We start from the raw sequence: 13,830 nt of genomic DNA, 5'->3' as shown, positions 1-13,830 counted from the left end.
GTGGAGAGCTCGCCATATAATACGATCTTGGGAAGGCGATGGTCCTCCATTCTGGAGACGTGACCCATCCAGCGCAGCTGGATCTTCAGCAGCGTGGACTCGATGCTGTCGACCTCTGCCATCTCGAGTACCTCGACGTTAGGGGTGTGAGCGCTCCAATGGATGTTGAGGATGGAGCGGAGTGGCATATGACTTTCGGGAGCAGAAGTACCACCCCCTTCCCCCCCCCCCCCAGGCAGACAAAATACACGTATAAACCGAAAAATCATCATTTCTTATATCCATAAAATCCTGGTCCATCAATTTAACCAATCTTATTCATAAACTCTTTTTTTTGAAAATCCAAACTTGATATTAAATTTTGCACCCTTTCCACCCTCCCAACACTGAGTTAAACATTGTTTACAATCAATAAAAGTTTTTTTTTTATTTTTTTTTCAAGTCTTCCTGAATTTCATCCACTGAACTAAAACACCTCTGAACATCCCAGTTCAACACCGAATCTTCCATTCTTCTCAGTCTCAAGTTGAATTTGTAGCTTACTTTCAAAAAAAGTTTTTTTTCAAATCTTTTAAAATTTTCTTGAACATAATTCCTTTGGTCTTGATCTTCTAAAGCATCAATGTTATTCATAAGTTCTTTCTTCTGTGTTTCCCAATTTAATACCAAATTTTCCACTTTGTCAATCTTCTCAATGTTAAGTTGAAATTATTGTTTATTTTCAAGAAAAACTTATTCAAAATTTTTAACTCTTCTTGGACATTGCTCCTTCGACTTTAATTTTATAAATCATCAATCTTGTTCATAGTTTCTTTCTACTGAATTTCCAAATTTAATAATAAAGTTTCTGTTTTTTCCAATTTTCTCAATATTAAACTGATCTTGTTGTTTAGTTTAAAAAAAACCTTTTCAAAACTATTAAAATCTGTTTGCAATGTATGCATACTCACAGATAATAAATTCACTCTTCCAATATTCCATCCAAAAAAAAAATCACTAATAAACCTTATTGCAGGTCAAGGAGTTCCATATATATGTTTATCTTCAGAAAATATTTCAAATATTTCAAATCAACATTCGTCGCCATCTTTCAAAAAGGAGTCCGAAATCAACTTTAATAAGTTCTGTTCTTGAGAAAATTCCAGCACCAACTCCGGCTCTGTCTGGGCAAATAGGTCAAATTTCTTCCAAAGTCAAAGAATGTAATTTTGTTCTGTATTTATAGATAATAAATTCATCCTTTCGATATTCCATCCAAAAAAAAACACTAATAAACTTTAATGTTATCTGGATTTTTAAATCTCACGGGCAACCAATGCCAATTACTGCAATTTATCTTCATAAAACATTTCAAATCAATATTCATCACCATCTTTCAGAGGGGTGTCCAAGGCCAGCTTATCCGACAGTCCAATTAATGAGCTCCATTCTTAAGAAAATTCCAGCCTTGACTCCGTGGTTCTGTCTGGGCAAGTAGGCCGAGTTTCTTCCAAAGTCGGAGAGTGTAGTTTTGTTCTGTATTTGAACTCTATTTTCCTTAATCTTTGTTGCCATTTTAAACTAAAAACAATTGATAAACAAAACAAAGACTTTTAACAGAAAAGAAATATTCTTAAAACGGGTATTTATATAACTGCCTGGGGGAGACCAGGAATGCACGTCCGCTCCCTACGCCATCTTGCCACGCCCCCCATAATTTGAAAATCTTAAATAAAGTTTTTTTTTTTAAAAAGCCAAAACCCTTCATAAAGACATGATGAAGGATTCTGGCCCAAAACGTTGACCATTCTTTTTCGCCCACTGATGCTGCTTGACCTGCTGAGTTCCTTCAGTGGATTGGTTTGTTGCTCCGGATTCCAGCATCTTCAGTCTCTTGCATGTCCTCAAAAGTATTTACAGCACAGTTTCATCAACTTGGCTTGTGTTATCAGGACATGGTGTTCTCTGAACCCCCTTTGCAACTGGATCCTTGACTTTCTCATTGAAAGACCACAGTCAATATGAATTGGAAGCAACATTTCCTCCTTACTGATTATCAACACAGACGCACCCCAAGGATGCATGATTAGCCCACTGCTCTACTCATTATACACCCACGACTGTGTGGTCAGGAACAATTCCAATGCTATCTACAAATTTGCCGTTGACACCACAGTTGTTGGCAGAATCACAAACTGCAATGTGGATGCGTATACGAAGGAGATAGATAAGCTCTTTGAGTGGTGTCACATCAACGATCTTACACCCAACATTAGCAAAACCAAGGAGGTGATTGTGGACTTCAGGAGGAAGTCAGGGGAACACGACCCAGTCCTCATTGAGGGCTCAGTAGTGGACAGAGACAAGAACTTCAAATTCCTGGGTGTCAACATCTCCAAGGATCTGTCCTGGAGCCTCCATTTTTATACAGTCATAAAGAAGGCTCACTAGTGGCTATACTTCATGAGGTGTCTGAGGAGATTCGGAATGTTACCAAAGTCTCTCGAAAACTTCTACATGTGCACCGTGGAGAGCATTCTGGCTGGTTGCACCCTTGTCTCATATGGAGGACCAAATCTCAGGACAAGAAAAAAAAACAGGGGGTTGTTAACTTGGCCTGCGACAGCACAGGCACCAGTCTTTACTCCATCAAAGACATCTATATAAGGCAGCCTCCATCTTCAAAGACCCCCCCACCACCCAGGCCATGCCCTCTTCACTCTGCTACCATTGGGAAAAAGCTACAGGAGCCTCAGCGGCACAGGGAGAGCTTCTTCCTCTTCGCCATTAGATTCCTGAATGATCAATGAACCACAGACCCTGCCTCACTTTTTGTGCAATACTTTTCTTTAATATATATTGTTGGAAGATGGTTCATAATATGAATCCTCACATTACGACACGCTGCTGAAAAAACACCGAATTTCAAGATTCGTTCCTGACAATAAATTCTGATCAGAGGTCAGGAACAAGATGTGACTGCAAAAGAGGCAGGTAGATGGAACCACAGGATAGTTATGGAGAAGTCATAACTCTTGCCCTTATCCATCAGATGAAAGATTCTTGCTTCATTCTGACAAGGACAGCAGAGAAGACCACAAACTGTTCAAGGCAGAGGTGATCATTGATGTGGAAGGTGGAGGAAGGAAGAGATAAAAGAAATGTAATAGTCAAAGTGTATAATATGGCTAGAGGATCAAACACTATTCTCTATTCTCTGCAGCAAAAACAGGAAACCACAGCAGATTTTGATTAATGTCTTATGGGCAGCCTGGATAAGCATTTGAAGAATTACGTTCTGCAGGATTATGTCGATATAAATCTCATTTTCTCCATTAGAACCCAATGGTTCTCTGCCTTTCTTATTTAAGTCTGGTAATAAATAACATATTTTGGCGTAGAAGTCGACTCCACCCCTTTTTAGCCTCATTTTATGGTATGTCCGGTGTACAAGTTGACCCCCATTTTCTGGCTGCCTGAGGTGCCCCGTTGACCTACATGCAAGTCGACGCCCATAGATCACATGGATTGATCTGCTGGGTGTTGGCAGAAAGTGACTGCTATCATGGAGGGCCCATCGACACAATGCAGCATGCGATGAAAATATTAAGTGAGCTTTAAGTTGAAAGCGATTGAAATGGCCAAGAAAACCCAAAAACTGCGCTTCTACAAGAAAATTTGAAGTGTATAAGAAGTTGGTAAGAGATTGGAGGAAGAAAGAAGAGATTTTTTTTAAAAAAAAACAAAAGGCAATGTCTTTGAGAAAAGGAATCACTCGTTGGCCTGAGTTGGAATATCATATTGCAGAATGGGTACATGAACAGAGACAAGATTGCTACAGTCACCCAAAATAAAATAAAAACATTTGCACTGCAGTGGGCAAGTCACACCCAGACCTCAGTGATGACTTTGAGGCAATAGTTTCGTGAACAGGAAAAATCTGGTATGCAAAAAAAAAACAAAAATTGCACAGAAACTACCAAATGATCTTGATCATAAAGTTACAAGTTTTCACCAGTTTATTATACAGAACGGGCAGAAACACCAGTTAACATTGGCAAATAATGGGAACATGAACAAAACCCCCATGGATTTCAACATGATAGGCAATGAAATGGAAAGGTGTTAAAACTGTCCAAACCAGAAGTACAGGCCACAAAAGGACCAGGTTTACCATGCAAGGCCAACAGAACAAAGTTAAGACCCATGATAATCTTCAAACGCAAAATTAAACCGAAATTGAAATTCCCAGCAGGTATTTTTGTAATTTTTATGAAAAAGTATGGATGGATGAAAATGGTGTAAAACTATGGATCTATGGATAGACAATGTGGGCCAGCCATCCCACAGGCTGGGTGTGTCACATGGCCACATTAAAATCACAATACTACAACAGGCCATTGAGCTTCCCCTTTAATGAACCCAAGCTTTCCACATGAACCGTTCTCTAAGAAAGAAAATTGCACACAAGAACATAAGAAATAGAAGCAGGAATCGGCCATCTTGCTTTGCCATTCAACGAGATCATTGTTGATCTCCACCTACCTGTCTTTTCCCCTTACCCTTAAATCCTCCACTTTGTAAAAATCTACCTAACATTGTTTTGAATATAGTTACTGAGGTCACCTCCACTGCTTCAATGGACAACAAATTCCCTCTGGAAAAAGCAGTTCCTCCTCATCTGTGTCCTAAAATTACTATCCTAAATCTTGAGGCCTTGTCCCCTAGTTCTTGTCTCCCCCACCAATGGGAACAACTTACCGACCTCTAACTTATCTACACTTTTCATAATTTTATACGTTTCTATAAGATCCCTGCTCATTCCACTCCGTGAATCCCCAGTTGGATTTATTAGTGATTGCCTTTTAAACCAATGTCTTACTTTCACAAATGGTATTACCTTTTCTATATTTCTCTTTTCAAACCACTTCATGATCTTTAAGCCTGTCTAGCAGAATTCACTAATTAAAAATTGTTTGGCTTGTCTCCTTGCTGAACCATCTCCTACCTCCACTCTCAACACTAGCTTGAAGCTCAGACTTTAAATACTGAGGTGTGTCAATGCTCTTCACGAGAATCCTATCAAACATAATCCACAACCAAGGCACACAAGCAGACATTGGGACAAATGACCAAAACTATGCTCTAAGAGCAGAGTCTTAAGGAATGAATTATAAAAATTTAGTGACAAGACTGCAGGCCTTGGGTCCCAGGGTTCAGAAGAGCACACATCCATGGTCTCGCAAAAAAGTGGGAATGCACAAGGGGCTATTATTGGAAGACAGAAGGGAAATAGGGCTAGAGTAGAGAGCAACATCCACACATCAACTTTTTTGCTAAAATTCCAGTCTAACTCAAACTAATTATTCTCAATAGTAAATCACGAAAGTCTACAGACACCATGATTGAAGTAAAAATCACAATGAGAAACTCAGCAGGGTAAACAGTGTCCTTTACATAGCAAAGGTAAAGATACAGAACCAACATTTCAGGCTTGAGCCCTTTATCAAGGGCTCAAAATGTAGACAGGCATCTGAATATGATGGGGGGAGGGGCAGGGAGAGGAGCATTGGCCCATACATAGGAGGAAATAAATAGATAAAGAAGGGAGGGCACACCAGCAAATGGGGAGGTGGTATGGTTTTGTGAATGGAGATGGAAGGGGGTAAGAATGTTGGAAGAAAGAGAGAGAGAGATGGGGAAGAGCAGGAGAATGGGAGTAGGCCAGGAGAAACAGGAGAAGTTGATGTTAATGCCATCTGGTTGGAGAGTGCCCAAATGGAATATCAGGTGTTGTTCCTCCAATTCACGGCTGGCCTTGGTTTGAATGTGCATGAGGCCATGGACCTTGTGAACTTCCCTACATTGGAGAGAATGGATGCAGAATGGGAGATCAGTTTGCTGAGCACTTTTGCTCTGTCCACATCAACAACAGAGACCTCACAGTGTCTAACACTGCACTTCCATGCTGATGTGTCTGTCCATGGCCTCAGATGGGGAGACAGGGGTCAAGCCTGAAATATTGGTTTTGTATCTTTGGCTTTGCTAATATAAAGTACACTTTTTTTTGACGTGCTGAGTATCTCCTGCAGTGTGTTTTTATTAAATATTCTCAGTGCTAATGATGGAAACATACAGCATTGAAATCTGAAAGTGTTTGCAGTAGAATTAAATCAGACTAGCTCCCACTGTCTCAGATTTGACTTACCGGATATCTCCCACGTAATGAGTGGCCCAGGCGAGACGTATTCGGGACCGGCTCACTGCATGGATAAAGTTTGTCACTCCAACAATGTTGTCTGCAGTCTCAAATGCTGCATTGCCCCGACCGAGGATGAGGACTGCTTGACCAACAAAGTCAGCCGGATCTACAGAAACATTCTCGTATCCCTCAACGTGTTGAGATCCTGGGAAATTGGGCATGTAGGGTTCCGATATTCCAGTTGCTACTAATAGGACACTGGAAGAAGAGAGAAAAACCTGTCTACGGTGCATATTTTTAAAAAAATCCATGAAGGTGATAAAACCCAAAATCAAAACTCCAGCAACAACCAAGATTAAAAGTGCTATTGTATAAGAGACAGGGATTAACATCAGCAGTTAGTCCTAATTGGAGAATTACCCAAACTATCTAGCTAGAAATAGCAAGGATTCTACATTCAGTCATGATTAAGACTAAGCAAAAAGCAGCAAGAATAAACAGACACAGAGACTGCCATGATGGGCATCACTTCATTAAGGACATCTACAAGGGACAGTACATCGTGAAAGTGACCTCTATCAAGGGCCCTCACCACCCAGGCCTCTTCACACTGATACCATTAGGAAGGAGGTACAGGAGCCTGAAGATGAACATCCAAAGGTACAAAAACCGCTTCTTCCCCTCTGCCATCAGATTTCTGAATGGACAATGAACCACAGACACTATGTCACTTCCTCTTCTTTTTGCATTCATTTATTTATTTTTTTAAAATGAAATTTATAGCAACATTTTCACCTGTAATGGTGCCACAAACCAATGAATTTCATCACATGCTTGTGACAATAAATTCTGATTCGGAGAAACCCCTGGTACCACCATAAAGCAGTACTGTCAAAGCAAATGATGATATAACATACCTGCACCTGTAATAATGGTCATTCTGATCCATTAGAAAGAAGTAATGCCCATTCCAGGCTTTCTGATCCCTTTTGGCTTCAATCCACTTGATCTCTTTATTGTACTGAATCTTCAGGCCAAATATTCTTGCAAAGTCATTGAGGTAGTGGATCATGGTGTCGGCGTGAGGGAAGAAGTCTTTGGAGTAGTGTTTATACAGCAGATTGTCATCATGGCTGAGCAATGAGTTCCAGTCGTGACGGAGATTAAACTCTTTGTTCTGCTTCCCGGTGTAACGCTTGTTGATGCTGATGAGTTTCCGGTGACGGGGATAACGTCCAAAGAAGCTCCCGGAGGTATTACTGCGCTCAAAAACCACATATTGTCTTTGGGACTGTTGCAGAAAGTAAGCAATCTGCAGGCCACCTGGACCTGCCCCGATCACACAGTAGTCAAGGTGTTGGTAGTTTGATGGTATCGCTGTGTTTAATGAGGTAATGACCGCCACAAATATGCTGAGGGTCCATCTTGGCCATGATGCTGGCATGCTGCTAGGACAGCCTTAACAGACAACTGGAAATGAAACAGAAATACATTCACCTTGAGGCCTAACAATGTTAGTCATGGCTCAGCGGCACTCTACCCATTCTCAACTTTTCTTTAGCTATGCTCCCCTTTGGATTCTGCTCAAAGTTTATGGGCCCTTTCCCTGTGGAGCAGTCAAGTTTTGGTTTCTTCCATACTTCTCTCCTACAGACTATGCAAAAAAAAAAATTAAAATATTTATGTTATGTGAAACGAAAAGAAAAAAAGTTTTTACTTAAATGGGCTGTGTCCCCCAAGGGAGACTGTAGGGCCTCCATTGAGAATAGTCATAACAGTGAGTTCCAGTGAACATTTTCATCTCGTTAATCCTACTTTTGCTGTTTATTTCAGCGGACAAGTAGAGATGTGAAAGCCAAAAATCTCTCAAAAAATGGGGTTGACATATGCCAGATATACTTTTGAGACCCAAGATTCAATTCAAAATCCAATCTGGCTTACCCTTGAAAAACCAAAAAAAAACCCCAACTGCGACAGATTTTCATTGAGATTTTTTATTGAAAATAACACAATTAGCATCCTTCAAAAATCACTCTTGCTCTCATCACCTGAAGCAAAGGTGGTAGCAGGCACATCCATATTCTCACTGTTTAAACAGTCATCACATGGGTCCCAGTCTGTATCTGATTAAGCGGTTTCAGTTTCGTCATCATTGTCCCACAATCATCTTTCATGTCATCAATTGCACAAGAGTCACCACACTTTTTAAACGATTTTATCACAGACTCTTAACTTTGTCCCATGCCTTAAGCACCAAGTTACACAGCACACACTGCCCCGCCTTTTGGTAACCAATATTTCTGCACTCGACACCCATGTATTCCTTTCCTCTCGCACATGGTCTTTGAATTACTGGTTCAAGCAGACATTGAGAAGTTGCAATATAGACATCAAACCACCCAGAATAACCGCCATGTAAGTATTATGTAGTGCTAATCTACTTTTGGTGTCCTCAGTAAAGTGGCTACAAAACATATCCCAGACCAGCAAACTCCGATCTTTGCGTAAACCCTCTGGCCGCCTGTTCCACACATTGTCTATCCATAGTTTGACACCATTTTCATCCATCTATTCTTTTTCATAAAAATGTACAAAAATACCTGTTGGGAATTTCAATTTCGATTTAATTTTGCGTTTGAAGATTCTCATGGGTCTTAACTTTGTTCCGTTGGTCATGCACGATAACACCATGGTAAGCCTGGCGCTTTCATGGCCTGTACTTCTGATTTGCACAGTTTTAACACCTTTCCATTTCACTGTTCTATTGCCCATCATGTCAAAATTTAATGGGGTTTCACCCACGTTTCCAATATTTGCCAATGTAAACTAGTGTTTCTGCCCGTTCTGTATAATAAACTGGTGAAAACTTGTAACTTTACGATCAAGATCATTTGGTAGCTTCTGTGCAATTTTTGGTTTTTTTTTTGCATACCAGATTTTTCCTGTTCATGAAACTATTGCCTCAAAATCATCATCGAGGTCTGGATGTGACTTTGCCCACTGCAATGCAAACATTCTTATTTTATTTCGGGTGATTATGTAGCAATCTTGCCTCTGTTCACGTACCCATTCTGCAAAGTGATTTTCCAACTCAGCCCAACGAGCGATTCCTTTTCTCAAAGGCATTACCTTTTTGGTTATTTTTCTTAAAGTCTATTCTTTCTTCCTCCAATCTCTTACCAACTTCTTATACACTTCAAATTTTCTTGCAGCAGCGCAGTTTTTTGGGTTTTATTGGCCATTTCAATCACTTTCAACTTAAAGCTCACTTCATACTTTCATCGCATGCTGCCTCCGTGATAGCAATCACCCACTTCAGCCAACCAATGCCCAGCAGACCAATCCACGTGATCTATGGGGGTCGACTTACACATCAGTCAACGGGGCACCTCGGGCAGCCAGAAAATGGGGGTCGACTTATACACCGGATATACCATAAAACCCTTAAAATGTGTTGGGGGGGGGTCACTTGTCCACCAAAATATATGGTATTTATTACTTAAATAAGCAAGGTAAAGAACAATAGGGTTCTAATGGGGCAAATGAGATTAATACAGTCATTACCCTGTAGGATGTGATTCTTCAAATGCTTATCCTGCTGCGGTTTCCTTTGTACCATAAAAATAAAGCCTACCATGGAGAATTTCTTCTTGTAACTAAATTCTTCATCACTAGGTACATGGCCATAAATCTTCCTTGCGTCCTCCCTAGTTTCATAATGCACTTTTCTTATTATAGTTATACCAGATACTGTATAAGTGTGGAAGACCAGAGGAAGCTTGGGGTCCAAATCCATAAATCTCTCAAGGTTGCCACATTGGTTGATATGGTAGTTAAGAAGACTTCTGTTATATTGGCCTTCATTAGTTGAGGTGGAGTTCAAGAATTATGGGGTAACATGAGGGTCTTGAATGTCATGTGTAACTGTGGTTAGTTAAGTGTACATGTTGAAGGTGGGGGGTGGGGAGGGAGGGGGACAAGAAGAGCTTGAACTCTGCAGAAAACTGTATAAAACTGTTAATTGTAAATTGTAGTCAATGTGGATACTGTTAACGTTGACACTGATAATGTTGGTAACTGAGTTTAAGTTTGGAAAATCAAATAAAATATTAAAAAAAGAATCGTGGGGAACTGTTGCAGCTCTATAAAACTCTAGTTAGACCACTTAAAATATTGTGTTCAAGTCGCCTCATTACAGGAAGCTATGGAGTGGAAGCTATGGAAAGGGTGTAGAGATTTTCCAAGATATTGCCTGGATTGGAGAACATGTCTTATGAGGCAAGGTTAGCAGAACTAGGGCTTTTCTCTTTGGAGTGAAGAAGGATGAGACGTGACTTAATAATAGAAGTCTACAAGATTATGAAAGGCACAGAGAAGGTGGACAGCCAACAACTTTTTCACAGGGCAACAGTATCAGATAAAGAGGACATCTATACAAGATGAGTTTAGGGGATGTGTAGGGTAAGTTTTTTTTTAAAATACACAGTAGTGGGTACTGGGGTGGTGGTGGAGACTGGTACAATAGGGGCATTTAAAATAAGAATAAATAAGATAGGCACATGGATGCAAGAAAAATTAAGGGTTATGGGTATGAGGTAGGGTTTAGATTGTTGAGTATGTTTATATAGGTCAGCACAACATTGTGGACCGAAAGGCCTGTACTTTGCTGGAATGTTCTATGTTCCAGTACTCTAGCTGTAACTTCCTTCTGATAATCGAAGAGATCCACCCCAAATTGCATTACGGATTTTAGATGCATAAGAGCATATGATAATGGAGCAGGAGTTGGCTATCTGCTCCATCAAGCCTGCTCCATCATTTAATAATATTGCTGATCACAGCTCCACTGACTTGCCACTCCCCATAACCTTTAATTCCTCTACTATGCAAAAATATAACTGTCTTAAATACATTTAATGAGGCAGCCTCTACTGTTTTTTTTGGGTAAAGAATTCACTACTCTCAGGGATGTTGTCTTATAAAGAGTTGAAAATAAGAAAATAGAAATGGAAAAGGAGGAAAGGTAATGATGGAAAAACGGAAAGAGAAGATAAACAAAATATAAAAGGGCTACGCTGAACTATATGTCTTTAAATATTAATGGAATACATAACCAAATTAAAAGGAAAAAACTACCAAATTTAAATGAATAAATGTATTCCATTAGAAAAAATAACATATTGGTTAAGAAATAATATTGAAATATTCGAACAAGTATAGGAGCCTTACATTAAATACAATAGCGAAAACCTACCGGGGACAAACATTACCTAAGTTGATGGAAGGAGAAGGAAAGAAAAGAATGGACTCAGTAGAATTTCTGGTGTAATTTTGTTGAATGACAACATTGTCTGACTGGCTTAATGCAACCTAGATTGTATACCTAAAATGGATGAGAGGGGGGGGTGGGGGGGTGGTTTGGGAGGAAAGGGGGGGGAGAAAAAGTCACTGTATATGTGTGAAAAAGAAATAGTGTACATCATGGCTAATGTGATTTATGGTGTGAAAAATAAAAAAATTTAAAAAAAAAGTAAGAAGGCTAAGACAGAAGGAGGTTTTGAGTAGAACAGAAGAATATGGCCAGATGAGAACAAAGAAATAATTAGAAATATCTGGGGTATGAATTGATTTCTGATCAAAACAACAGGATATTCTGTCCTTGAGGATTAAGATGGGAGCTCTACACCCCAGATATCTGCAGAGCAGGAAATTACTTGTGATAAATCTTATGCAAGAAATCTAGCAAAGAAAGCCAACTTTTGTTCTGTATGATAAGGTTGAGCTATATAAACTGTAGAGACTGCACGGTAGAGGTCAGTCTTGGGGAATAGCTCACTGTGCAGGTGACCTATGAACTAACAACTGAACCAGAGCTCTGTTAAGCTTTATTCTTGTGCTGTGTAAAAAATTGACTGTTGAACTGAAAAAAAAAAAGAATTCACTACTCTCTAGGAAGAGTAATTCCTCCTCATCTTCACCCTGCCATACTAGTTCATGTTCAACTTTGTCATCCTATTGTACAAGTACAACCCGATGAAACCGCGATCTCCAGTCCTCGGTGCAAAACACGTAAAAACACAACCAGATATAACACACATACAAATGTCATATAAGCAGCATATCTAATATATATTTGTGCATGCATATCTGTTTGTTTGTCTGTTCTCCATGCAAATCAACATGGAGCACTCTAGAAATGTCCGAGGAGGTTCAGTAGGGGTAACATTTGATGCTGAATGTCATGACCACATTGAATTTAACCTTTAAGGTCATATGAATTTCAAAAATAAAATTGAACTTGCACCAGGGACACCTCAATTAGTTACAGTGCTGTGTATTAATGTACATTCAGAATAAAAACAAGTGGCTAAACCCAGTTCAATATGGGCCCAAAAAAGTGAAGCAACATTTGCAGAAGCTCTTCACAAGCCCATGAAGTTAAACAAAGGAGAAAGCGAGAGACAGCAGAGGAACATCAGTCTTGCCCCTCACTGTTGATGCTTCCAGGCAGGCAAGAAGTAGGCAGCAGGAAACAGAACAGCAGCGCTACACCCATCTCAGTGCTCAGGCCTCCAGGCAGGCAAGGAGCAGGCAGCAGGAAACTTTTTGTTTCAACCATGTAGTCAACAACTGAGTGTTTGAGGAGTCACGTGATGGAGTAGTGGCCGGACGGTGAACTCCAGCCCTCTCCAGAAAAGTCGGGAAAAACAAGAGAAAACACAAAGGCACAGAAATAAAAGTTACAGAAAAGTGAGTATAAAGGTGGAAAGAAGATGGCGACAAAAAAAGAAAAATCGAAAGCAACGGTAAGAAGAGAGGAAGAGAAGACAAAGGAGGAAAAAGGTGAAGGCCTTACCTGTCCGAAGAGGCCCGCTGCGGAGAGAGAAACCCGCTCCCTCAGGTCGGTAAATAATGGACTACAAAAATGGCTCGCAGAGCCGAGTAAAAGTGCGCAACCGCGCATGCGCGAGGAATCACGCATGCGCGATGCGAATGAAAAAAAACACACCGACGGGAGGGGGGACCAGCTGGGGAGTCGATCTCCACAGCCGGCAACGACAGCTGCAGAACACCTGCAGCAAGAAGAGACCACAGAAGACAATAGAAACAAGAAAGAAGAGGAGGAAAGGGCAACAAAGAAACAACAGAGGGTCAACCCAGAGGAAGAAGAAGAGGAAGAGTATGGTGAAATAGAAGAAGAAAAGAAAGGCAAGGTAAAGGATATACTTGCTCTTATTAAAGGATACATGGAGTCATTTAAAGAATGGCAAACACAGGAATTTAAGGATTTAAGAAAAAGAATAAACAACACAGAAGAGAAAATAAATAAAATGGAGATGACCTTAACAGAAATGGGAAAGAAAATGGACAAGATGGAAGAGCGGGCAGTAGCAGCAGAAATGGAGGTAGAAGACTTAAAAAAGAAATTGGAGAAATCTAATAAAAAAACTAAAGAGACACAAGAACTACTAGCTCAAAAAATAGATACAATGGAAAACCATAACAGAAGAAATAACATAAAGATAGTGGGCCTTAAGGAAGATGAAGAAGGCAAGAATATGAGGGAGTTTATAAAAGAGTGGATCCCTAAGACCCTAGGATGTCCAGAACAACAGCAAGAATTGGAAATAGAAAGGGCACATAGAGTA

At 40.1% G+C, this 13,830-nt stretch overlaps 1 protein-coding gene across 10 annotated transcripts in view; it reads right to left on the bottom strand.

The window, feature by feature from the left end:
- foxred2 (FAD-dependent oxidoreductase domain containing 2) overlaps window positions 1–13,830 on the bottom strand; it is a 170,200-nt gene that overhangs the window by 123,596 nt on the left and 32,774 nt on the right. For 9 of the 10 annotated variants that reach the window (XR_011348346.1, XR_011348340.1, XR_011348343.1 and 6 more), the window contains 2 exons: window positions 7,099–7,651; window positions 6,188–6,439 (listed from right to left, as the gene is read on the bottom strand). Coding sequence is in view for 1 of the 10 variants with exons in the window: in XM_069909956.1 (XP_069766057.1) it covers window positions 6,188–6,439; window positions 7,099–7,625 (779 nt within the window). In the remaining 9 variants the exon portion in view is untranslated. The remainder of the gene's footprint in view (window positions 1–6,187; window positions 6,440–7,098; window positions 7,652–13,830) is intronic. The other variant, XR_011348348.1, reaches the window with a different exon arrangement.

Source organism: Narcine bancroftii, chromosome 13 (genome assembly GCF_036971445.1).
Source record: "Narcine bancroftii isolate sNarBan1 chromosome 13, sNarBan1.hap1, whole genome shotgun sequence".
Taxonomy (NCBI): Eukaryota; Metazoa; Chordata; class Chondrichthyes; order Torpediniformes; family Narcinidae; genus Narcine; species Narcine bancroftii.
The sequence above is the reverse complement of the archived record's forward strand: the minus strand, read 5'-3'. Positions and strand labels throughout refer to the sequence as shown.